Raw genomic sequence first — 27,520 nt, forward strand, 5'->3', positions numbered from 1 at the left:
ATTTGTCTAGAGACTGTGGTGTGTACAGTACATGTGTAATAGGACCACGTGACTCGCCCTTGCGACCGTTGCAGAACTTTGACCACAATGCAGTTTGTTTACAAGTAGCGAGTGGCAGGATGCAACAAAGTATCACTTCTCGAGCTGTGTGGTTAATACATCCAGTTAAGATTTAATGTAAGGTAATTACGATGTTATGTTAATTATCTTGTAATAAATCCATTATTAATTGTGCAGTGGATGTTGCATCACATTATCATCTTATAGCTTTGATTTAAACGTGCATAGTTAGCCTATGTGAAATGCTTTTAGGTAATGCTATGTGTGAATTGTAGCTTAAATATCGGCAACAATGTTTATATTTAGCTTATCAATGTTGATGATCAGAAACAATAGGATCATACCGCAAATATTTGAATATTCAACACGAGAGATTGGGCGGATTCGATTATGTTGGGCCACCGACAAAGGCTACCTTGCAAAGCCCCGTCACGTCAGCGGGCAAAAACGGGGAGGAGCGTCATTCTCATATCGAACAGAAATATGTGCCGCTCGGTCATTTTGACAAGGCAACATGGTGCATAGTCCAGAAATCTCCTTTACATAAAATAAATATTTGAATTTTCAAAAACAAATCATTGGTATGGCAGATAAAGCGTTTTTATCAAATGCAATCACTTTTACATGGGATAACACAGAATCCTTATGCAAGTGCTTACTTGCGTCACTTTTGTTTGGAGCCGACTTCGCAGTGGGCTTTGAACAGGGCACCTGGCTCGAGCCCGGGAGTCAGCCCTGTTCCAAATCGAATGCAATCCATTTTCAGCCGATGCAAAACACGCCTACACGGGCGAGATGAATCGAATCATCTCATTGGCGAATTAAATAAATCACGTGCTCTGAAAACGTTAGAGTGTCATGGTTACTATGAAAGACGCTTTGTCCCCAACATGAGTGTTTGTCACCGCCATATGGAATACGGAATACGAGGGAATTTTTGAAAACAAATTATTACGGAAACTACGCACGTGTAGATTTCTAACACTTTTTTTGGACGTTTGGGATTATGCAATATTTGAACTGACTTCATAAAGTTTTGAAACGGTAACGTTCATTTCAGTGGCACTGACAACATTGTATCTGCGCCTAAACTTAATCGGCATAGGCCGGGCTACTTTAAATTTAAAACTCTAGCAAATGTTTTCAAAAATATTTTGGGTTTTGCTGTGTTTGGACAGACAATGCAAAAATGTAATAACCAAGGGAGGTAGAATAGAAAAGGATGTGATGTCCAACGAAACCAATTCAAGGCGCTCGAACAGGTTTGTCTGGTTTGAAAGCTCTTGCTTTGATTGAACTGTTCTTGAGAAGGGGCCAGCTGGCGCTGTTTGCTCTAGCAGACGGTTTATTTTCACGCTCACCGCCCACACTTGTCTGGTTAAACTATAATAACTCAATATATTTTTGTCCCAAAATATGGAGATTGTTATTGTGTGCAGCATTAGCCTATTGAAGTGGAATAACATATTTTTTAATTGAAGGGGGAAAGCATTTGATGCAATCATTATTATTTTGTAACATTGTGTAACAAATACTTTGTAACATAATATTATCACAGGATAAGTGTTACAGTTGCTGTTTGTTAAGAATATTGATTCTGGAGGCCTATGCTTAATCAATATTTGATACACTGTATCTCACTTATCTTTGTCCTCTCTCTGTCTCTCTCTCTGTCTCTCTCTTGTCTACTTTTAGTGTTTATGCAGGATGACTAAAACACTTCAGTGTTGGCACTAAAAGATAACATTCCATTGTGACATTAAGGTCCCACGCTCTCCATTTGAAAAATGTCCACATTCAGGATGAGGATGCCGGGACAGAACGACAGGGCACGAAGGCGTCTGAATTTGACCGCCCATCAGGAAGCCAGAGGGGTCGAGGTCGTTCGAGGACGTGTAGGATATGGGTTCACCTTATCAGGACAAGGCCCGTGCCTCTTGAGTGGTATATTGGAGGGGAGCCCTGCAGACCTGCTGGGACTAAAGCAGGGGGATTGTATAGTGAGTGTAAACGGAATCGATGTCGCAAAGGCTTCCCACGAGGCTGTGGTGCAGTTGATTGGCACCTGTAAAGGACCCTTGCGGTTGGTGGTGCTTGTCAGGACCGGGCCCATGGTGGACCCTTCCTCCAGCAAAGAGGAGTTAGGGCTTTCTAGAACAGAGGGAATGGGACTTTTTCAAAAGGGGGGAGTTTTTCGAACAGTTTTGGACCACTCTGGCAACTCGTCATGTAACTCAGTAAACGCCACTCCATTTAAGCCGAGGCCTTTGTCAGAACCGGACATGTCCCACTGGACCCAACCGTGGAACTCCAAATTCCAACCTGGCTTCCTGTCTGAGGAAGAAACCGCCAAAGTGGCAGACATCGACTCTGTTTTCAATGACCAGGAGAACGATGTGAATCCAGACTGGAGTTTGCTGAACACAGCCATGGTGGTGGGCTACCTGGGCTCTACTGAACTGATCTTGGCCTTGTCCAGCCCCAGCTCAGAGGATGACTGCCTACAGGTAATCCGCAGGTGTATTAGACGTATGGGCATTGAGCAGGAGACCCACACGCTGGTGTTGATAAAGGTCATGTTCGACTGTGTCCGCCTCTGTGATGATGCTGGAGCTGTCCTGGCAGCCTTCCCTTCTGAGAACCTTGTCGTGGGAGTTGTGTGTTCCGAGGACAGGCGCTTCTTTTGCCTGGTCACCACTGCACACGTCTCTGGTGGCCATGTGGGGAAGAATGGTCCCCTGAGATCCTCCTGCCATGTCTTTTTCATCGACCCCGAGCTGTGCCACCACAGTGACCACCTGGGCATCGCCGGGCGCTTCGGCTTTGACTGCACCCCAGACACCCAGGGCTGCCAGGCGTTCCCCCTCACACCCCCCTCCGTCCTCCAGTTTGTGTCTGTCTTATACTGTGACATGGGGGAGGCGGTGGAGAGGCTTAGAACCAGGCTGGACAGAGAGTCGGCCCACCACCTTCACACTCGACAGAACAGCAGCAGAGCCTGCAAGAACGGCAGTGCCAGCAGCAACAGAGACAGCGGGATCGGAAACGCTTCCCCCCCTGAGGAGAGACCGGACAGGGATTTCCCAGTTGCCCACGGAACCAACCCCGGGAGCAACCTCCCCAGCTGTCCATGGGAGGATTACCCCCAGGCTGAAGCAAACCTCACCCAAATAGTAGCTCACCAAAATGGCCGCCTAAACTTAAACGGTCATCCTAATCCGGGAAGCACCCATTCCCTTTCTGAATCTCTACCGGGCCCAGCGTCGTTAACCGGCCCATCCGGAGGCCCTCCTCCCAAGTTGGAGTTTCAGTTCAAGCCCCCGCCACCGCCTTACCCTGTGGGTAAGATCCAGAATCTAACAGAAGGAGGAGGCCCCTTCAGAAGCAGTCAACGCTGGTTCTCTATGAGCGTCAAGCAGAGGTGGCCTAGGGGCCACGGTGGAGAGCCTGAGCCCCAGGCAACACCGGCCACTAACAGCTGGTCAGGACCAGCCACGGTGGGTTGCACCAATGCCCTGCCACCCCCCAGGAGCCAGATCCCACCAGACAGGTACCAGGCAGCAGAGGCCAGGGAGGAGTGGGCCAAACGACTCTGGAGAGCAGAATCTGGAGAGCTGCTAAATGGAAAGCCCAGGAGAGATGCTAATACCAAGGTGAGATTAGAAGAGAGAATGTTGTTGTGTTGATAGAGATTTGTTGTTGTGTTGATGATTCTGTGCTGTGTCTATGTGTGTGCGTGCGTGCGTGTGTGTGTTAACTTAATGTATAGGCCAGAGTTTGTGTTTTCCCCTAACCCAAAGTTAATAAAGGAGATTGTGCAAAGGCTGAACAAAAATACCTTTGCATGTCCCTTCTGTTTAACATCCAGTTTTGTGTTTGTTTTTGCTTTATGTTCAACTTTATTCTACAGGGAGTTTCAAGTTTTATTAGTTGTATGTATGGGATAGGCATGGTATACACCGTCCAGCAAAATTCTTTCCTGCAGGTTCCTTCTCGACAATGCAACAACAGTAGATGAGAATATGAACATAAAGTAAATGGTTCAGTAGAATAAACATTTTAGTGTAAGTATAATACAGAAAGTCACAATTTATAGTCCAATATTGTGGGGAATTGTGCAGTATTCAGCAATCGTGTGTGTAGTGTGAACATACATCTGGTTTTGTGTTTCTATTAGCTTTTTGTTCAGCTTTATTCCACCGGAAGTAATAAATGGTTTGCAGGAGTCGAGTTGCCAGGCACTGATAGGGTGGACAGTCCATTCACTTTCACACCTAATATAATACACCATTTCACCACTCATTTGGCTGGGAATTGAGCAAAAAATGCCACCTGTTGATTTATACCACAATGATGTCATTGTCATAAATCCACATCCAGGATTTAGTTCCAAACAGGCTTTTTTTGTTGTTTTCTTCATTATCCACAAGATGTCCCTGTTTCACTATCTAGCTGGGGTGGGAGTGCTTTTCCCCATGGAAGAAGTACTTTGCTACTTATTTATGTTTTTTGTTGACACAAGGAAATGTGCATTCCAAACTTGTGATATTCTGGAACCCCCCCCCCCCCCCCCCCTTTTATAATATTATGATATTATAATATTCTTCTCCTGTGGCTGCACTATTGGATGGTATGAGTGTAGATAAAGATGGATGTGTTCCATGGAAATGCAGGCATTTGTCAAAACAGAAACTTTGCTTTGACAGAGTGGCATATTTAAGCAGAAGCTGGTAAGAAATGGAGAGAATCCTTCTCCACCCTCTAATGTGTTTTTGTTTCTGCTCTTCTTCTTTCCAGTGCAGAGAGCAGATTCCCAGAGTTTGATGATAGTGGAAAATGTGTGCGCTGTTTATCATTTGTGTTTGTCTCTCGCTGTTTATCCAAGTGAAAGTTATTGTTCTGTGTGCATACTCCGGGATGAATCGCGTGTCTGTCTCTGTTCTGAAAAAGAAGACAATTTTGCACAGGAAGCGAAAGAAAATTACAGGGTAGAGCCCATGTGATACCATGGTAATTACCGGCAGTTCTTTATTCCAGCTCAAACAGGCTGGGCTTTCACCCATCATTATAATAACAGGGCTGCTGGCAAAATGCATTTATCATGCTCATTTAGCATATAGCAGTTAAACTGTGAGATTAAGGTACAGATGAGTAGTAGAGGAGTTGAATTTTATGAAAATCAATTTCTTCACTTCCTCAGCCCAACTGGTGTCTGTGAAATCGGCAGCATTGTGCCAAACTGAGACTAATGGGCTTGACCATGTTTCACATGGGGCTCACTGTAAGTCTTGGGTGGCCAGTCTGTTATTTTTATACAATCTGTGAGCCAATCACATTTGCCATGATGAGTTATGTTGTCTGGCAGAAGGGAGTTTTTAAATGTTATTTAACCAGGCAAGTCAGTTAAGAACAAATTCTTATTTACAATGACAGCCTAGGAACAGTGGGTTAACTGCCTGTTCAGGGGCAGAACGACAGATGTTTACCTTGTCAGCTCGGGAATTCAATCTAGCAACCTTTCAGTTACTGGCCCAACACTCTAACCACTAGGCTACCTGCCGCCCCTAAAGTTGTGTGTCATGACCCATGTTAGATAAGGACACAGCATATGGCCTTAAGGTCAAGGCAGGAAGCACATTTGTAATCTTGGTTGCTTTACATCATCTCGGTTTACATTATCTAAATTGCCCAGGGAGTTCCTTATCACCCTCTCCAATTTTCCCCCAACACTGCAAGCTTGTTTAAGCCTTGTCTATTTTGTACGGAAGTGTATTCCAGACAGAAGAATGATCATGTTAAACTGATCATTGATAAATTTACTAATCCCTAATGCTTACCTAATAAGGTGTTATGTCATGTTTTTGTCATGTTTATGATGGTGTTATGTAGGCTCATAACCCATAACTAAGTATGACAAAAACCACGATAAGATCAATTGTGTCCATGTAATAGTGTGATGTTTTGGCAGACAGCCATTCATTCTTATGATTTCTCTTCTGCCCTTGACAGGGCTCCAAGTTCTGGGGCATCGGTACGGGACGCTCCTCTGGCCGTCGCTTCTCGGGCCGTCGCTCATTTGGACACCCCAAGAAGCTCAGCCTGGCACGATCACTGGATGACCTGGAGGTAGACCCAATACAGTTCCAGTACAGTATTTATAACTGCAGTCATATACATTTAAACCTAGCTCCATCCTACTCAGGGGGTTGCCTGGTATTAACCCATTGGAGTTTTTGGAATTATAATTATTTGAATGAGAGTAAAATATCTGGTGCAACTCAATGGACTTAATTCAATACAACTCTGTTCCGGCTTATCGTACCAATGCCTTTATATTACAGCATTGAACAATGGCCCTGTTACACTGTGTACCCATCTTTTATGGGAACGGTATTTTTCCATCATGCCGTTCACCTCTATGCAGAGGAGATGGTCTAATTTGGACATTCAGCCGAACGTCCCTCCCCCTTCCGTTCTGCTCCAGTTTCAGCTCTTTCTTAACCTTTCATTTCTGTTTCATTCTCGAGTTTGGTGCCACACTTGTGGTGAGGGTGGCTCACAAAGTGGCCTTTGTGTGGGCCCGAGGCATGGGCCCTGTTGGTTTGGCCTTGCTAATGAGCAGCGCTGCTGAATGACTGAATGACGTGCCCACATTTCTCCCCTATTAGCGCTGCTTTGGGATTCTACTGGCTCCTGCTTTCACACATACCCTACTGCATACACGTGCACACACACTGCATACATACACACACACTGCATAAACACACACCCTGTCACTCACCCCCACACTAAACAGTAGTGTCAGAAACTTGCGGCCTGTTGTTCTCTGTTTAAGTTCCATAGGGTTTTCAACAAGCCTCTCTGGAAGATAAACCTGTACCGAACAGCCTCACACAATGTAAAGCACATTTCTTATTAGTTTTTAGTTTTGCTCACTTTTTTGTCGTCGAACGACTCAACTTCAAAGCCGTCTGTCAGCACAACGCATGATTCACTTTCTTATCTCAACACGGCTGCACATTTTTTACTACACAGCATTAAGATGTCATGACCAACGGTTTCTGCTCATTCTGTCGGAGGGATTTCTGAGTCACTGGCGCTGCAGAGGAGTGAAGAGAAGATAATGGTATTGTCAGTCAATGTGTGAACCCTGGACTGGGAACTATATAAAGATTTGCTCCAGTTCACTATTTGCTTATGCTACAGCGATGAAGTCATTGGTGTAGACAATCTGGAAATCTTCCTGTTGCGAGGAGCAAAGTACACTCGAACCTTGCAGCCTCTTCAGGGTCAACAGCTACTGTGACGGCTAGGGAGAAAGACGGGGTGTTTTAAGTGTTGAAACTGTCCATGACATCAATAAAGAGAACACACAGACTTTCACATTAGCTATGATCTCTGTCTACAGAGCCCACCCTCACATGCTAACTATACATGCTGGCATGTAAGCAACTGTATGATACACATAATTCTAAACTGGGTGATTCGATCCCTAAATGCTAATTGGCTGACAGCCGTGGTATATCAGACCGTATACCACGGATATGACAACATTTTTACTACACTAATGACATTGGTAACAAGTTTATAATGGCAATAAGGCACTTCTGAGGTTTGTGGTATATGGCCAATGTACCACGGCTAAGGGCTGTATCCAGGCACTCCGCATTGCGTTGTGCTCATGAACAGTACCTGGCTGTGGTATATTGGCAGTATACCACACCTCTTCGTACCTTATTGCTTAATTATACAACTATAATAGGAACCTATAGAAAAGGATCTGTTATAGGCCTACATTAAAAGTCTGCTACCTACACTTATAGCTCTAATACAATAGAATAAAATGGATACAACATGGTATTGTCTGCACGACGAGGACATTTGCCTTGGGCATCACACAAATGACATTTATAGATATAAATAAAATATTGCAATACTAGGAATACTTTGTCATCAAGAGCATTTCATTTGACATATAGGACTGGGTTTTCCAACGTAAGCATGCATTGAATTAAATAACTAGGCCTGGCTCATTTTGTCATCCCTTTTTTAATTGGGCTTTCTGTAACGATTGTTGGAAGGAGAGGACCAAGGTGCAGCGTGTTATGTGTCCATATTTATTTAATGAACACAGAAATAACAACGTGAACAAACGAAACTGAAACAGTTCTGTCTGGTGCAGACACACAACAGAAAACAATCACCCAAAACTCAAAATAGGAAAACAGGCTACCTAAGTACGGTTCTCAATCAGAGACAACGATTGCCAGCTGCCTCTGATTGGTAACCATACCAGGCCAAACACATAGAGATATAAAACATAGAACACAAAACATAGAATGCCCACCCCAACTCACGCCCTGACCAAACTAAAACAGAGACCTAAAAAAGGAACTAAGGTCAGGACGTGACACTTTCAGGGTAGTGGCTAATCCTGCTATTTGATCCTCTATATGACGCAAACTGTAATTTTATTTTGTACATACATCAGAAATAGCTTTGGCCTAGCTACTTGTGAAGCAAAAAATGCTATATTTGGGTGGCCACAGACTGAATGGGAATCCCCAGTTCAAATGGGGAACAGTAAGTAAGAGTAGTACAATTCCCTAAAGTGTTTCCTGGAACACTAAGACTTGTGTGTATTCAATGAGCTAAATTGCATTTTGGTCAGCGGCCGGCTGCCCACTTACCTAAGTGGGGCTAAGTGAATTTGAACACAGTTCGGCCAAGAGAGCCTCGCATTTACAGTATAGCGTTTTCCCCAAGATGTACATTTCCATGTTATGAAACTGTGGAGTTCAAACTTAAGGGTTTCTTAGGAGTTGCTGGTCCTTGGGGATTTTCCTTGTGCAGTCACTATTTCAGCCACCCTGGAACCATGATGAAATAAGTGCAATGAGTGAAATTCACCAATGCTGATGGTATAAATTAAAAATATATATATTTTATTTAACCTTTATTTAACTAGGCAAGTCAGTTTCAGGTAATTACTTTTTGAGGTTTTGTTTTAATGGCGGATTAGATCCTCATCTATGGCTATCACCCACCCCTGGTTTCCACGTCAAGAGCTCATTACCCCGAGGGCTCAGCGTCACCAGCCTGGCTAAACTAGACTGAATGCTGCAGACACCATAGTTTCATTCAGTCTGGTTTAGCAGCTTCACAGAATTATCAGTCAAAGATCAATGAGTCCCTCCTAAAGGCTCTGCACTAGCAGATCTCAGCCATAAGGGATATGATTATAAACTATGCTGAGATAATAGGTAATCTATTTGCAGAGGTTAGGCAGTTATTTTTCTCTGTATTTACACTGTGTTGGATTCCGTGAACCATTGATTCAGTGTCATAAGCCCCCTAATACCACACCCTGTAATGGAACCTCCATGTCTATTATCCTGCCTGGTAACATGATCAGCTACTGTATTCAATGCTAGAGAAGATGACAGCAATAGATAAGTAATCTGCTCTTTTATGATAAGGAAAGGCATTCCGTAAAGAAAAATATGGAATGACAAACTGGGGCATGAAGTACAAGCTACATCAAAGCACCCAAACTGTAAGATTTCTTATATTGTTAGTTGTTCCTCACCGTATAAATTGCAAGTGTCATCGTATCTAAGCCTCTCCAGAAGCAAAGGTGAACACACATGTTTGTTAATATGTTTGCATCATATTGGAATATCCCATTACACAGGGATTGGAAGGTGTTTTTTGAGGGGAGCTTTTCCTACGACTACCCTCCTGACTCCTAAAGTTCCTTCCTCAGCTCCTTAGGATGTTGTTGAGCCCTTTTCTCACGCTGTGCGAATCCAAAATGTGATAAGACGCCATTGGTCACTGCACACATCTGGACATGAGCGGACACCATGGGACCCTGGTAGACCTTTCCAGCGGCGTTGTGGCGAGACCCCTGCCTGTGGATAACCTCTCTCCGTTTGATGCTCAGGAAGCCGGGGCCGTGTTTCTTTTTCCGTGGTCAGTAGTGTGCGTCAGAGCAGTGGCAATAGGAGTCAGGAATCGGTAAACGCTGTTATATCTTCTGCACATAATAGAGCCTCTGACACGTAGCTGCCCCAGATTGTCCTGTCGGCTAGCCTAATCTGGTGTTTTTCCTGGTTGCCGTTTGGTCTCAGCAGAGGACTGTGATGATCAGTGGTTGATGTACAGAGCCTTTCTGAAGTATTCATAACCCTTGATGTATTCCAGATTTTGTTGTGTTACAGCCTGAATTCAAAATGACAGAAATCCAGAAATATCTTATTTTTTTTTATTTTTTTATTTTTATTTTACCTTTATTTAACCAGGTAGGCAAGTTGAGAACAAGTTCTCATTTACAATTGCGACCTGGCCAAGATAAAGCAAAGCAGTTCGACAGATACAACGACACAGAGTTACACTTGGAGTAAAACAAACATACAGTCAATAATACAGTATAAACAAGTCTATATACAATGTGAGCAAATGAGGTGAGAAGGGAGGTAAAGGCAAAAAAGGCCATGGTGGCAAGGTAAATACAATATAGCAAGTAAAACACTGGAATGGTAGTTTTGCAATGGAAGAATGTGCAAAGTAGAAATAAAAATAATGGGGTGCAAACGAGCAAAATAAATTAATTAATTAAATACAGTTGGGAAAGAGGTAGTTGTTTGGGCTAAATTATAGGTGGGCTATGTACAGGTGCAGTAATCTGTGAGCTGCTCTGACAGTTGGTGCTTAAAGCTAGTGAGGGAGATAAGTGTTTCCAGTTTCAGAGATTTTTGTAGTTCGTTCCAGTCATTGGCAGCAGAGAACTGGAAAGAGAAGCGGCCAAAGAAAGAATTGGTTTTGGGGGTGACTAGAGAGATATACCTGCTGGAGCGTGTGCTACAGGTGGGAGATGCTATGGTGACCAGCGAGCTGAGATAAGGGGGGACTTTACCTAGCAGGGTCTTGTAGATGACATGGAGCCAGTGGGTTTGGCGACGAGTATGAAGCGAGGGCCAGCCAACGAGAGCGTACAGGTCGCAATGGTGGGTATTATATGGGGCTTTGGTGACAAAACGGATTGCACTGTGATAGACTGCATCCAATTTGTTGAGTAGGGTATTGGAGGCTATTTTGAAAATGACATCGCCAAAGTCGAGGATTGGTAGGATGGTCAGTTTTACAAGGGTATGTTTGGCAGCATGAGTGAAGGATGCTTTGTTGCGAAATAGGAAGCCAATTCTAGATTTAACTTTGGATTGGAGATGTTTGATATGGGTCTGGAAGGAGAGTTTACAGTCTAACCAGACACCTAAGTATTTGTAGTTGTCCACGTATTCTAAGTCAGAGCCGTCCAGAGTAGTGATGTTGGACAGGCGGGTAGGTGCAGGTAGCGATCGGTTGAAGAGCATGCATTTAGTTTTACTTGTATTTAAGAGCAAATGGAGGCCACGGAAGGAGAGTTGTATGGCATTGAAGCTTGCCTGGAGGGTTGTTAACACAGTGTCCAAAGAAGGGCCGGAAGTATACAGAATGGTGTCGTCTGCGTAGAGGTGGATCAGAGACTCACCAGCAGCAAGAGCGACCTCATTGATGTATACAGAGAAGAGAGTCGGTCCAAGAATTGAACCCTGTGGCACCCCCAAAGAGACTGCCAGAGGTCCGGACAACAGACCCTCCGATTTGACACACTGAACTCTATCAGAGAAGTAGTTGGTGAACCAGGCGAGGCAATCATTTGAGAAACCAAGGCTGTTGAGTCTGCCGATGAGGATGTGGTGATTGACAGATTCGAAAGCCTTGGCCAGATCAATGAATAAGGCTGCACAGTAATGTTTCTTATCGATGGCGGTTAAGATATCGTTTAGGACCTTGAGCGTGGCTGAGGTGCACCCATGACCATTTACATACAGTGGGGCAAAAAAGTATTTAGTCGGCCACCAATTGTGCAAGTTCTCCCACTTAAAAAGATGAGGCCTGTAATTTTCATCATAGATACACTTCAACTATGACAGACAAGATGAGAAAAAAAATCCAGAAAATCACATTGTAGGATTTCTAATGAATTTATTTGCAAATTATGGTGGAAAATAAGTATTTGGCAATGACAGAGGTCAAACGTTTTCTGTAAGTCTTTACAAGGTTTTCACACACTGTTGCTGGTATTTTGGCCCATTCCTCCATGCAGATCTCCTCTAGAGCAGTGATGTTTTGGGATTGTTGCTGGGCAACACGGGCTTTCAACTCCCTCCAAAGATTTTCTATGGGGTTGAGATCTGGAGACTGGCTAGGCCACTCCAGGACCTTGAAATGCTTCTTACAAAGCCACTCCTTCGTTGCCCGGGCGGTGTGTTTGGGATCATTGTCATGCTGAAAGACCCAGCCACGTTTCATCTTCAATGCCCTTGCTGATGGAAGGAGGTTTTCACTCAAAATCTCACGATACATGGCCCCATTCATTCTTTCCTTTACACGGATCAGTCGTCCTGGTCCCTTTGCAGAAAAACAGCCCCAAAGCATGATGTTTCCACCCCCATGCTTCACAGTAGGTATGGTGTTCTTTGGATGCAACTCAGCATTCTTTGTCCTCCAAACATGACAGGTTGAGTTTTTACCAAAAAGTTATATTTTGGTTTCATCTGACCATATGACATTCTCCCAATCTTCTTCTGGATCATCCAAATGCTCTCTAGCCAACTTCAGACGGGCCTGGACATGTACTGGCTTAAGCAGGGGGACACGTCTGGCACTGCAGGATTTGAGTCCTTGGTGGCGTAGTGTGTTACTGATGGTAGGCTTTGTTACTTTGGTCCCAGCTCTCTGCAGGTCATTCACTAGGTCCTCCCGTGTGGTTCTGGGATTTTTGCTCACCGTTCTTGTGATCATTTTGACCCCACGGGGTGAGATCTTGCGTGGAGCCCCAGATCGAGGGAGATTATCAGTGGTCTTGTATGTCTTCCATTTCCTAATAATTGCTCTCACAGTTGATTTCTTCAAACCAAGCTGCTTTCCTATTGCAGATTCAGTCTTCCCAGCCTGGTGCAGGTCTACAATTTTGTTTCTGGTGTCCTTGACAGCTCTTTGTTCTTGGCCATAGTGGAGTTTGGAGTGTGACTGTTTGAGGTTGTGGACAGGTGTATTTTATACTGATAACAAGTTCAAACAGGTGCCATTAATACAGGTAATGAGTGGAGGACAGAGGAGCCTCTTAAAGAAGAAGTTACAGGTCTGTGAGACCCAGAAATCTTGCTTGTTTGTAGGTGACCAAATACTTATTTTCCACCATAATTTGCAAATAAATTCATTAAAAATTTTTTTCTCATTTTGTCTGTCATAGTTGAAGTGTACCTATGATGAAAATTACAGGCCTCTCTCATCTTTTTAAGTGGGAGAACTTGCACAATTGGTGGCTGACTAAATACTTTTTTGCCCCACTGTAGGTATTCACATCCCTGAGTCAATACATGTTAGAATCACCTTAGGCAGTGATAACAGCTGTGAGTCTTTCTGGGTAAGTCTCTAAGGCCTTGTTCACGCTGCAAGCCTTAATGCTCAATTCAGTTTAGTTTTTGAAATACATTTTGGACTACTGACTGTCCAAGCAGCAAGTTACAAGTGACCAAATCGGATTTGTGCGTGTTCAGACAGCAGTCATTTGCTGACATGGCTACACTAGTTGTCAAAGTAATGACGGGTGTGTGGGCAGTGGTGTAGGCTGATGTATTATTTTATTTGACCTTTATTTAACCAGGTAGACCAGTTTAGAACAAGTTCTCATTTACAACTGCAACCTGGCCAAGATAAAGCAAAGCAGTGCGACAAAAACAACGACACAGAGTTACACGTGGGATAAACAAAAGTACAGTCAATAACACAATAGAAAAATCTATATACTGTGTGTGCAAATGAAGTAAGGGGATAAGGCAATAAATAGGCCATAGTGGTGAAGTAATTACAATTTAGCAATTTACATTGGAGTGATATATGTGCAGATGAGGATGTGCAAGTAGAAATACTGGTGTGCAAAAGAGCAGAAAAACAAAAACAAATATGGGGATGAGGTAGGTAGTTGGTTGGATGGGCTATTTACAGATGGGCTGTGTACAGCTGCAGCGATCGGTGAGCTGTCTGGCAGCTGACACTTAAAAGTTAGTCAGGGAGATTTAAGTCTCCAACTTCAGTGATTTTTGCAATTCGTTCCAGTCATTGGCAGCAGAGAACTGTAAGGAAAGGCGGCGAAAGGAAGTGTTGGCTTTGGGGATGACCAGTGAAATATATCTGCTGGAGCGCGTGCTACGGCTGGGTATTGCTATGGTGACCAGTGAGCTGAGATAAGGCGGAGCTATACCTAGCAAAGTTTGGTGGTGATGCTTGTGCTAATGTAGCGAGCTAAGGTATTAGTTATGTAGCCAGCTAAGGTGACAACAATGCCTGCCATGGACATTTCCCAGTTGTTTTGAATGTTCAAAATCATAGAGTAAGAACCCCTTTTAAAGCCTCAAAGGATAAGAGGACCCAGCTTTCAAAGTGAGTCCTTTTTGGCTAGCCACAGCAGTCATCCAGCTAGCTAGGTAGCTGTTTAGCTTTCTAGCAAATTTACAAATTTGTTTGTAAACATTATCAAGCTAGTTAGCTACCACATGCTCTTGTCAAACTGTCAACAGAGTAGCTAGCAAGAACAAGATATGCCGAATAACAGTCTAAAAACCACTTGAGGGCAAATAAATTAGATTTGACCGTTCAGACACAGGAATCAGATTTGTATCTGACTTCAAACCACCTACAACAGTGGTTTGAAATGTGTCTTGAAATATCCGATTCCATGTGCTTTTTGGCTGTTCAGACTGCAGGAAAAATAACAGATTTTTCAATCGGATATGCAAATAAATAGGATTTGAGTCACTTCAAACTGCCAATGTGAACATGGTTTAAGAGCTTTGCACACCTGAATTGTACAATATTCTTCAAGCTCTCTTAGTGGCAATATGGAACTTTTTGTGCGACCCGACCAGAATCACATAGAAATGTGAGTTATAGATCTATCATTCTACTTGAAAGCAAGTCTAAGAAACTAAGAAGTTTATTTTCGGTTTTGTAAACCAGCAGAAACAGCAATAGTTTTGGTTGTGGAAAATATATTTCACAGCGGTTTAGATGGTACAATGATTTTCAAGACGATTTATTTAATTTAATTTTAAATGTTTATTTATTTTAATATTTATGTTTATTTTATTTCCCCCCCCCCCTTTTCTCCCCAAATTCGTGATATCCAATTACGATCTTGTCTCATCGCTTCAACTCCCTAACGGGCTCGGGAGAAGCGAAGGTCGTGTCATGCGTCCTCTGAACATGACCCACCAAACTGCACTTCTTAACACCCGCCTGCTTAACCGAGAAGCGAGCCGCACAAATGTGTCAGAGGAAACACCGTTCAACTGACGACCAGAGTCAATGTGCATACAGCTGGCCCGCCACAAGGGGTTGCTAGAAAGCGATGAGCCAAGTAAAAAGTGTCATGAATAACTTCACCATGCTCAAAGGGATATTCAATGTCTGCTTTTTATTTTATTTTTACCCATCTACCAGTAGGTGCTCTTCTTTGTGAGGCACTGGAAAACCTCTGGTCTTTGTGGTTGAATCTGTGTTTTAAATTCATGACTGAGGGACCTTACACATAATTGTATGTATGGGGTACAGAGATGAGGTAGTGATTCAAAAATCATGTTAAACACCATTATTCCACAAAGAGTGAGTCCATGCAACGTTTTATGTTACTTGTTAATCAAATTACTCCTGAATGTATTTACACTTGCCACAACAAACGAGTTGAATACTTATTGACTCAAGACATTTCAGCTTTTCATTTTAAATTAATTTGTAAACATTTCTACAAACATAATTCCACTTTGACAATTTGGGCTGTATTGTGTATAGGCCAGTGACACAAACATCTACATTTAATCTATTTTAAATTAAGGCTGTAACACAACAAAATGTGGAAAAAGTCTAGGGTTGTGAATACTTTCTGAAGGCACTGTATTTTGTGTGTGTGGGGTTAGAGCGATAGGAGCGGCTCGCTGCACACTGGAGCTTTGCCAACCCCCTTTTTGTTTGGGCATGTTAAAGAATGTGGCGCTTTGTATCTCTTCTATTTGTTTTTCCGCACACTTGTCAAAGACCTGCCGGCACCCCTCCTTGCACCCGAGCTGATTCCTTCCTCATCGCAGGCTTTAATTTCTGACTCAAATCAGACACTTTGCACACTAAGTAGACGATGGAAGGCAAGCACAACACAGTTCACAAACTTCTGAGATGACATGGAGCGTTTCTGTTTGTAGTGTCTGTGCGTTTCTGTGGTCTGTGTATGAATGCATTGCAAATGGTGTGAAGGAATGCTTGTGAGTATATGCTACTTTGTGTACCGATGACATGTGTGTGCAAAGAGTTGAAGGTGCTCCCATATGTTAGTCTAAGGTTTTGTGTTTCCCCCTCATATCATAGGCTGGATAGCGTAGTTCTGACATCTACTTTGTGGGCGTAGCAGGAACGGTGAGGAGGAATGAAGACAGAGGGAGAGGGAGTAACAGAGAAATAGAGAGGTAAAGGGGGGAGGGTAGAGAGAGGGAAGGAGGGAAAGAGGAAACAAGCCACAGCAGCAGCAGAGAGAGAGATTGTTTGAACTCTCAGTAGCTGTCAGGATCTTGGGCGTTCCTGCACTGCCCCTGAGTTGAGCTCTCCCTGGCTGCAAACACACACACACACCGCAGAGCGCGCCTGCGGATGGACTTGTTTACACACACCGGGCGTGTGGAGCTGCAGCAGCGCTGAAGACAAGCCAAACACACACGCTGCACACAGCCCCATACATGGAGAAAACTTTAACTCTCAACTCTGTAAGTCTTCTATCTCATTGAGCATGTGTATATATTGTTCGCTCTCTCTTCTCTATCCATCCCTCTCTCATCCTTTTGCTTTCATACAGTAGTTAATGCTTATTGAACAGGAATGCTGCCTGTGCTGTGCTGTGGTGTCTTCCAGTGTCTCCCTGACTGCTTTCATGCCTTCTTTGGGCTCTTTCTCTCATATTTGAGTGTTTAAGTGGCTCACAGTGGTTAGCTTGTGTGCTCCTTCAGAGGAATGTTTTGATCAGCTCCAGCCTCCAACGGAGCTCCCATGTGTGGCTATGTGACACACTGTGTCGTTGTATACAGAGATACTGTCCCGCTTCCTGAATCCTGGGACCGGGGACACAAACTGAATTTAAATCAGGCATCATACTAAAAGGGTTTTGTGAAGTGATGAGCGATTTTTCTCGTCGTTGATTCTCATGAAGCGTTCATTATGAACTGTTGACTGAGCGGCGCTGTGTTTGGGGTCCCTTGGCTAGTGACCCATTTCAAATGAATTAGTGTCGTTTGGAGGAGTGATGCAGAGTTTTGGTGTGGAGGAATTAGAGTTGGAGACGTTGTCAACCTGAAATCAGACCCAACCTACGTGGAGAACATTACGATTTTTAGGGTTGCCTATAGCCACTTGAGTTGAGTTTGAACTTGATGTGGTTGTATGTGGTTTTGCCCTGCCCCTCTCAGTTTCCTATAACATTTTTACTGTGATTCACCCCCTGCTCTGAGACAGTCTGTCCGTTTTGTCTTAAAGGAACCTTTGTTAACGTTACTAGTACTACTGGCAGTGGTGGCACATGTGTTTTTGGTATATATGTTCTCTTCGATCTATTTTTGTCTTAAAGCAACCTTTATGAACATGTAGGCTATGTTGTTGGGCTAGATGTTCTATTCGAATCTAAATGTATCGGATACGAGCCATATATAGAAAATGCCTAGTATGTATAGTATACAACTGGATTGGGTTTGGCATACTGAACAAAAATATAAACACAACATTTAAAGTGTTGGTTTCATGAGCTGAAATAAAAGATCCCAGAAATGTTCCATACGCACAAAAAGCTTATTAGCTTGTTTACATCCCTGTTGGTGAGCATTTCTCCTTTGCCAATATAATCCATCCACCTGACAGGTGTGACATATCAAGAAGCTGATTGAACAGTATGATCATTACTCAGGTGCATCTTGTGCGGGGGACAATAAAAGGCCAATAAAATGTGTAGTTTTGTTACACAACACAATGCCACAGATGTCGCAAGTTTTGAGGGAGAGTGCAACTGGCATGCTGACTGTAGGGATGTCCACCAAAGCTCTTGCCAGAGAATGAAATGTTAATTTCTCTACCATAAGCCACCTTCAACGTCATTTTAGAAAATTTGTCAGTACGTCCAACCGGCCTCACAACCGGAGACCATGTGTAACCATGACAGCCCAGGACCTCCACATCTGACTTCTTCATCTGCGGGATAGTCGGAGACCAGCCACATGGACAGCTGATGAAACAGTTAGCACAACCCAATAATTTCTACACCAACTGTCAGAAACCATCTCAGGGAAGCTCATCTGCGTGCTCGTCGTCCTCATCAGGGTCTTGACCTGACTGCAGTTTGGCGTCGTAACCAACTTTTTCAGTGGGCAAATGCTCACCTTCGATGGCCGCTGGCACGCTGATTCATCTTCATGGATTAATCCCTATTTCACCTGTATTGGGCAGATGGCATTGTGTGGGCGAGCGGTTTGCTGATGTGAACAGAGTGCCCCATGGTGGTGGTAGGGTTATGGTAGGGGCAGGCATAAGCTATGGACAATGAACACCATTGCATTTTATCCATGGAAATTTGATTGCACAGAGATACTGTATTCTGTAATCCCAGTCATGTGAAATCCATAGATTATGGTCTAAAAATGTTTTTTTTCAATTGACTGATTTTCCTATATGAATTGTAGCTCAGTAAAATCTTTGAAATTGTTTCGTTCCATTTTTCTTCAGTGTATGATGCTGATGTTGAGCCTTGAAAGGCGGTGCAGAAATAGTGTGTTCTTGGGGGGATTAGCAGTCGAAGGAAGAGCACGACACGCTTTTATTTCGCTGACATCACAGGGCACCAGCGTCGGAGTGTGGGTGGAACGAAATGTGTCCTCGGGCACAGTATTATGGGATGTAAAGAGAAAGCGGCCTGACATTTTCTAAATCTCTCCACAGTGGTGTACTTTTTTTTCCTCTTGCAGAGGTTTCATTGCATTAAATATGCCGCCTCTGCCCACGGACCTGAAAAATGGCTACCTGCCTTGGACTGTTACGTTAACATGGCCAACAACTCCGGATTAATATAGCTGCAGAACTCAGAAGATGGAAACTCAGTGACCAAACAACCAGATGTGAAAGTGGTTGCTGGCTTCGCTGTTCGACCACCTCGTGACCATAGAAGGAAAGTAACATCTGACCAACCGAGGGCAGAAATACAGTACTGTGTACTCCCACACTTACCAAGTGTTTGGGTTGTTATTATACATCCAGCTCACAGCTTAATGATGTCATCACCGTCATACCAAAACCATTATATAATTTGTCAACAACATCTAGCTAACTGCCTGGTGGGAAAGATGTATACCTATCTAGCCCTCACCACGACCAAGCCCACTACTGCTACTGCTAACACCATCAACCCCACCAGCACCGCCACTACCAGCCATCCCACGACACCAAGCCTCTCTGGCTCCCAGCTTCTTAATAACACTACTCACCTGCATGAGGACCTGCAATTTTTTTTTGGAGACGAAGAAATGGTTTAAAACTTCTTCGGGATCGGTGTCCCTTCCACAGGACGGTTGAGCTAACGTAGGCTAATGTGATTAGCATGAGGTTGTAAATAACAAGAAAACTTCCCGGGACATAGACATATCTGATATTGGCAGAAAGCTTAAATTCTTGTTAATCTAACTGCACAGTCCAATTTACAGTAGCTATTACAGCAAGATAATACCATGCTATTGTTTGACGAGAGTTCAACATTTTGAACATGACAAGTTATTAACCTCTAGCGACGAGCAATCCCGTATCCGGGATCTTAAGTATAGCCTCAAGCTCATTAGCATAACTCAACGTTAACTATTCATGAAAATCGCAAATGAAATGAAATAAATATATTGGCTCTCAAGCTTAGCCTTTTGTTAACAACACTGTCATCTCAGATTTTCAAAATATGCTTTTCAACCATACCTAAACAAGCATTTGTGTAAGAGTATTGATAGCTAGCATAGCATTAAGCCTAGCATTCAGCAGGCAACATTTTCACAAAAACAAGAAAAGCATTAAAATAAAATAATTTACCTTTGAAGAACTTCAGATGTTTTCAATGAGGAGACTCTCAGTTAGATAGCAAATGTTCAGTTTTTCCAAAAAGATTATTTGTGTAGGAGAAATCGCTCCGTTTTGTTCATCACGTTTGGCTGAGAAAAACCCCCGAAAATTCAGTCATTAAAACGCAAACTTTTTTCCAAATTAACTCCATAATATCAACAGAAACATGGCAAACGTTGTTTAGAATCAATCCTCAAGGTGTTTTTCACATATCTATTCGATGATAAGGCACTCGTGGCAGTTTAGTTTCTCCTCTCTTCAAAATGGAAACATGCACGCACCTGGAGATTACGCAATAGTTTCGACGGAGGACACCAGGCGGACACCTGGTAAATGTAGTCTCTTATGGTCAATTTTCCAAGGATATGCCTACAAATACGTCACAATGCTGCAAACACCTTGGGGAAACGACAGAAAGTGTAGGCTCATTCCTTGCGCATTCACAGCCATATAAGGAGACATTGGAACACAGCGCCTCCAAAATCTGGGGTACTTCCTGTTTGAAATTTCATCTTGGTTTCGCCTATAGCATCAGTTCTGTGGCACTCACAGATAATATCTTTGCAGATTTGGAAACGTCAGTGTTTTCTTTCCAAAGCTGTCAATTATATGCATAGTCGAGCATCTTTTCATGACAAAATATCTTGTTTAAAACGGGAACGTTTTTCATCCAAAAATGAAATACTGCCCCTAGAGTTTCAAGAGGTTAATAAACAAATTAGGCACATTTGGGCAGTCTTGATACAACATTTTGAACAGAAATGCAATTGGATCAGTCTAAAACTTTGCACATTCACTGATGCCATCTAGTGGCCAAAATCTAAATTGCACCTGGGCTGGAATAATACATTATGGCCTTTCTCTTGCATTTCAAAGATGACGGTACATTTTTTTTTTACAAAAGAACAGTTGTTTTTTTCCTTGTATAATCTTTTACCAGATTATTGTTATATTCTACTACATTCCTTTCACATTTACGTAAACTTCAAAGTGTTTCCTTTCAAATGGTACCAATAATATGCATATACTTGCTTCGGGGCCTGAGCTACATGCAGTTAGATTTGGGTATGTCATTTTAGGCGAAAATTGAAAAAAAGGAGGTAATCCTTAAGAGCAGTGCCACACCCCCTCTGCATCCCTCTGGTTGATCCTTTATTAAAATGTTAAAGCCAAGAATGAGGAATCTTGTATTAGTACTTCAAACCGTTTTGTTGATGAGGCGATGCCTCATTGTTGAGTACTCTGAAGCTGTTTTTAACCTCACAAAAGAGGAAGCTAACAACAATGTGTACACTGCAGCAAAAATATTTTTAAATGCACACACAGCTCCCCTGATAGCCACTATATACTGTCCAACCTCAAGAACACCCTCTCAAAATCTGGTCACTGCTTTCACAGCCAACAACTGCCATACCAAATATAACTGTAACACAATAAACCACTCGGAAGAGTACTAAGGGACATCCTCAACAACACAAACCTGAGCATGCTCAACATTGATGAGCCCGCACACATCCACTCCTCTTCCACCTCCACTGCAGACATCCTTGACCTTGTCCTCTGCTCCCCTGACCTGGTTGCTAAACTCCTCAGCTTCTCCGTCAGTCATGACGTGGGAAGTGACCCCCTTTCTGTCCTTGCCTCCTTTTCCCTCCAACTTCAACAAGCACCTGCAAAACAAAGATACAACTACAAGAATGCAAACTGGGAAAAATACAGAAAATGCATAACAAACATTGCAGCAGCAACACAGAACACCAAGGAGCTGGACCAGCTGGCTGAGAGGCTCGGGAGTGTCCTCCTCATCCAGGCCCGAAAGAGACTATTTCTCTTACCACCAAGTCAACAACTCCCACCACACATCCTCAGCCTTATCAAGTAGAAGAGAAAGGTCTGGAGTGATTTTATCAGAACAAGAGCACCAAACTTGAAAACAGAAGTGAACTGGCTACAGAATCATATTGTACATCAAGTCACCCTTCATAAACAGAAACAGTGGACTGTCTTTTACCACCAGCTAGATTCAGACACCAAACCCCAGACCTTCTGGTAAAACATCTAAAGCATTAACGGAAACAAAACCAACAATATCATTCCTGTGTTGAAGTCCCAAGACCAACTCATAGAAGTTAACAAAGAAATACTATTCAGAAACCACCCACAAAATGTCCACTCTTACGCCAATGACCCTCTCTTTGACCAAGAATGGAAAAGCAAACCTCTCTCCCGACACCAGTAGACCCTCCTCTTACCCGGTTCCTCACTATTTTTATTTAAAAATTTTACCCCCTTTTTCTCCCCAATTTCGTGGTATCCAATTGTTAGTAACTACTATCTTGTCTCATCGCTACAGCTCCCGTACAGGCTCGGGAGAGACGAAGGTCGAAAGCCATGCGTCCTCCGAAACACAACCCAACCAAGCCACACTGCTTCTTAACAGAGCGCGCATCCAACCCGGAAGCCAGCCGCACTAATGTGTCGGAGGAAACACCGTGAACCTGGCGACCTGGTCAGCGTGCACTGCGCCCGGCCCGCCACAGGAGTCGCTAGTGCACGATGAGACAAGGATATCCCTACCTGCCAAACCCTCCCTAACCCGGACAACACTAGGCCAATTGTGCGTCGCCCCATGGACCTCCCGGTCGCGGCCGGCTGCAACAGAACCTGGGCTAGAACCCAGAGTCTCTGGTAGCACAGCTAGAAGTGCGATGCAGTGCCTTAGACCACTGCGTCACCCGGGAGGCTCGATCCCTCACTATTGAAGAAACTAAAATCCATCTGAAGAAAATGAAAAACAAAGCATCTGGGGAAGACAACGTTGACAGCACACTCCTCAAACAAGCACCCGATGAATACCTGCACTTCCTTTCCAACCTCTTCCCCTCATGTCTCACCCACGGCCATTTCCCCCTTAGTTGGAAATCTGCAGTTGTTATAATGATTTGCAAACCTGGTAAAGACCCATACAACGTCACAAGCTACAGACAAATCAGCCCCCGCAGCCATGTTGGAAAGCTGTTTGAGAGATTACTCACCCAAAGACTGAGCAGCCACACTGAGGAAATGGGCCTTCATGGATTCCATCAGGCTGGCTTCAGAAAAACAAGATCAACCACAGATAACATTCTAAGACTTTCATAAGACATGTGGCATAATGGGCTGTGATATGAACTTGCAGACTCCAGTCTTAAACTATGACCCTCCATCAGAAACATAATCACCAGCTTCCTCCACAACCACACAATTAAAGGTCTCCACAGCAATAACCCACCATTTACCCATGAAGCAATTGGCCCCACAGGGGACAGTCTTAAGCCCACTACTCTTCCTCTTATACATGTCAGACATCTATTAACCCCCCACCCACCATAGGTCAAGTCTCACAGTTTGCTGATGACCTCTGCTACTGGTCCAGCTCCAGCAGTCTATTCAAGAGATCGAGACATGGTTTAACATGTGACGCGCAAAGTTGAAACCATTAAAAGACCCAATGTGTCCTCTTAGACCTCAAGCTCTATGGCGAAATAAGTTGAAAAAGAGGCTGAATTCCATGGCATCACTTTTCAGAAGAACATGCACTGGACAACACATAGCAAACATAGAGAGAGAGGGATGAAAAAGACTCAACCACTTAAAAACCCTGTGCAGAAGAAAATATAGAGACCCATCGCAGACAATGTTGAAAGTTTATATCAGCTATATCCGATCTCTCTTTGTACAGTGCCTTGCGAAAGTATTCGGCCCCCTTGAACTTTGCGACCTTTTGCCACATTTCAGGCTTCAAACATAAAGATATAAAACTGTATTTTTTTTGTGAAGAATCAACAACAAGTGGGACACAATCATGAAGTGGAACGACATTTATTGGATATTTCAAACTTTTTTAACAAATCAAAAACTGAAAAATTGGGCGTGCAAAATTATTCAGCCCCCTTAAGTTAATACTTTGTAGCGCCACCTTTTGCTGCGATTACAGCTGTAAGTCGCTTGGGGTATGTCTATCAGTTTTGCACATCGAGAGACTGACATTTTTTCCCATTCCTCCTTGCAAAACAGCTCGAGCTCAGTGAGGTTGGATGGAGAGCATTTGTGAACAGCAGTTTTCAGTTCTTTCCACAGATTCTCGATTGGATTCAGGTCTGGACTTTGACTTGGCCATTCTAACACCTGGATATGTTTATTTTTGAACCATTCCATTGTAGATTTTGCTTTATGTTTTGGATCATTGTCTTGTTGGAAGACAAATCTCCGTCCCAGTCTCAGGTCTTTTGCAGACTCCATCAGGTTTTCTTCCAGAATGGTCCTGTATTTGGCTCCATCCATCTTCCCATCAATTTTAACCATCTTCCCTGTCCCTGCTGAAGAAAAGCAGGCCCAAACCATGATGCTGCCACCACCATGTTTGACAGTGGGGATGGTGTGTTCAGCTGTGTTGCTTTTACGCCAAACATAACGTTTTGCATTGTTGCCAAAAAGTTCAATTTTGGTTTCATCTGACCAGAGCACCTTCTTCCACATGTTTGGTGTGTCTCCCAGGTGGCTTGTGGCAAACTTTAAACGCCACTTTTTATGGATATCTTTAAAAAAAATGGCTTTCTTCTTGCCACTCTTCCATAAAGGCCAGATTTGTGCAATATACGACTGATTGTTGTCCTATGGACAGAGTCTCCCACCTCAGCTGTAGATCTCTGCAGTTCATCCAGAGTGATCATGGGCCTCTTGGCTGCATCTCTGATCAGTCTTCTCCTTGTATGAGCTGAAAGTTTAGAGGGACGGCCAGGTCTTGGTAGATTTGCAGTGGTCTGATACTCCTTCCATTTCAATATTATCGCTTGCACAGTGCTCCTTGGGATGTTTAAAGCTTGGGAAATCTTTTTGTATCCAAATCCGGCTTTAAACTTCTTCACAACAGTATCTCGGACCTGCCTGGTGTGTTCCTTGTTCTTCATGATGCTCTCTGCGCTTTTAACGGACCTCTGAGACTATCACAGTGCAGGTGCATTTATACGGAGACTTGATTACACACAGGTGGATTGTATTTATCATCATTAGTCATTTAGGTCAACATTGGATCATTCAGAGATCCTCACTGAACTTCTGGTGAGAGTTTGCTGCACTGAAAGTAAAGGGGCTGAATAATTTTGCACGCACAATTTTTCAGTGTTTGATTTGTTAACAAAGTTTGAAATATCCAATAAATGTCGTTCCACTTCATGATTGTGTCCCACTTGCTGTTGATTCTTCACAAAAAAATACAGTTTTATATCTTTATGTTTGAAGCCTGAAATGTGGCAAAAGGTCGCAAAGTTCAAGGGGGCCGAATACTTTCGCAAGGCACTGTATATGCCCTACCAGCCTGGATAACAGCCTCACCACAGCAGATTAATTGGCTACAGACAATCCAAAAAAATAGCTATAAAAATGGCCTACAGACTACCAACCAGTAATAATTTCACCCACAGCATATCTGGACACACAATCAAAGACAGACATTAGGTCATTGGTCAGAAGCTAATTAACAAAGCCATCAATAACCCATCATTGAAGGAAGCTGTGGAAGAGGCCGACTGGACCACAGACACACCCATGTCCAACATGCTGCCTGGCTGAAAACTGACCCAACATATCCCTCTATCTCTGACATAGCCATGCACAACTGACTTTAATATACGTTGCCATATTTTATTTTATAAAAAATAAAAACAATATGAATAATATTTATTACCTTTTTTATTTTATTTTATCTTTCCAATTTATTGATATCTAACCCTTCCCCCTACCATCTACCCTTATCCTTATCCGGGTTCATATCTTCTACCACCCCCCACCCAAACTCCATCCCTTACCCTAACAAGGGTTCGTATCCTACACCCCCCACCCCCCTCCTCGTAGTTACGTTCTTTTATCCTAATATAGTTTGTTTTAAATAAAATTATGTTGGGAAAGAACAATAGTTGAACATATAGTCAATTGTTTTCTCAACAGCACCTTTAAATCCATTTAGGCTGGGTGGATGCCTTGCTTTGACCACACCCTCCTTCCTTGCTCCTGGTCTGCCTTGCTTCTCCCACCCATCCATATGTTTATATGGACAAAAAAAAGCAGATACTCTGTCCAATCAGGCCCAGTGTCTAGTGTCTCAGTATGTATTGAAGCAATCCCTCCCTCGGCATCTGGAAGAGCAGATCCATACCTTTTCTTTCTATTTTAATAAAGTTGTTTATCCCCTCCCCCAACCCAAAAGCCTTCCCCTAAACCGGGTCTGTATCCCATCCTCATCCCCAACCCTTCCCTTAAACATTTCCTCTAAATTGAGTTTGTATCCTATCCTATATATCTTTATTTCTGTGAACTACAATGCACCCCACCTTGTCCCTTGTTGCCCAACCCAAAACCTCACCCGGAAACCGAGAAGAGTGATAGAAGAGGGGATGAAACCCTTAGCTGTCAAGTACCAAGGTTTGTTGTTGAGATTTATTGAATTACTTTGCGACAGTCAGCTCACTGTTGTCCCATCTATCTGTCTGTGTTGGACAACCTCCTATCAGGGATTCAGGAAGGCTCTGGGAGTGAAGCAGTGTGATTCAGCTCTAAGGCCATCTACGCTATTTATCTTCCTTGCTTCCTTTTACTATTAACACTTTCCTTTATACTGATTTGTTTGCAGTACATCCCTTGCCAAGCATATGGAAGTTACTCAATGAAGGGAAACCATGGAACTAGAACTCTGTTTATCATCAAAGGAAACTGTTTAGACATGTCAGAGAGAAAAACTGGTACACTTTTATTCTTATAAAATACTAAATTAACCTCACACCTGTGACTGTATTGCACGGGCATGTTTCCGCACATCCCTGACATTGGGTAAGAGGTGGTGTCATGTTTCAAGTAGTGTGGGAAAAGAGAATGTGGTTGTTCAACGATGCAGGGAATTACTGCGTTTGTTGGTATCTTTGGCCTTGTGTTGGCAGAGAACGTTGAGAAACGGTGCCAAGGTCCTGTCTCCTTAACACCATGTATGTAATTAACACAGATTGTTGTTAGACCAGTTTCTCTCTGATGCTATTGTGAGAGCTTTGCTATGGATTTGCTTTGGCAAACTGAACACTAACATTCCTTCTCGGGAGATATTTCAAAAACTTTTCAACCCACATCAATGGACTGAAATCTAGTATGTAGGGTATATAATGTTTGCCTTTTAGCAGATGCTTTTAGCCGAAGCGACTTACAGTAC

At 43.2% G+C, this 27,520-nt stretch overlaps 1 protein-coding gene across 2 annotated transcripts in view; it reads left to right on the forward strand.

The window, feature by feature from the left end:
- The first annotated feature begins 91 nt into the window (after window positions 1-91).
- The window catches only part of LOC139416135 (regulator of G-protein signaling 12-like), a 74,755-nt gene continuing 47,326 nt past the window's right edge, over window positions 92-27,520 (forward strand). Inside the window, exons 1-3 of one of the 2 annotated variants that reach the window (XM_071164458.1) lie at window positions 92-182; window positions 1,756-3,713; window positions 6,070-6,186. In XM_071164458.1, the coding sequence (XP_071020559.1) occupies window positions 1,848-3,713; window positions 6,070-6,186 (1,983 nt within the window). In that variant the 5' untranslated portion in view covers window positions 92-182; window positions 1,756-1,847. Of the gene's footprint in view, window positions 183-557; window positions 1,105-1,755; window positions 3,714-6,069; window positions 6,187-27,520 lie in introns of those variants that run through there. The other variant, XM_071164459.1, reaches the window with a different exon arrangement.

The sequence above is a fragment of the Oncorhynchus clarkii genome, chromosome 9, assembly GCF_045791955.1.
Source record: "Oncorhynchus clarkii lewisi isolate Uvic-CL-2024 chromosome 9, UVic_Ocla_1.0, whole genome shotgun sequence".
Classification (NCBI taxonomy): domain Eukaryota; kingdom Metazoa; phylum Chordata; class Actinopteri; order Salmoniformes; family Salmonidae; genus Oncorhynchus; species Oncorhynchus clarkii.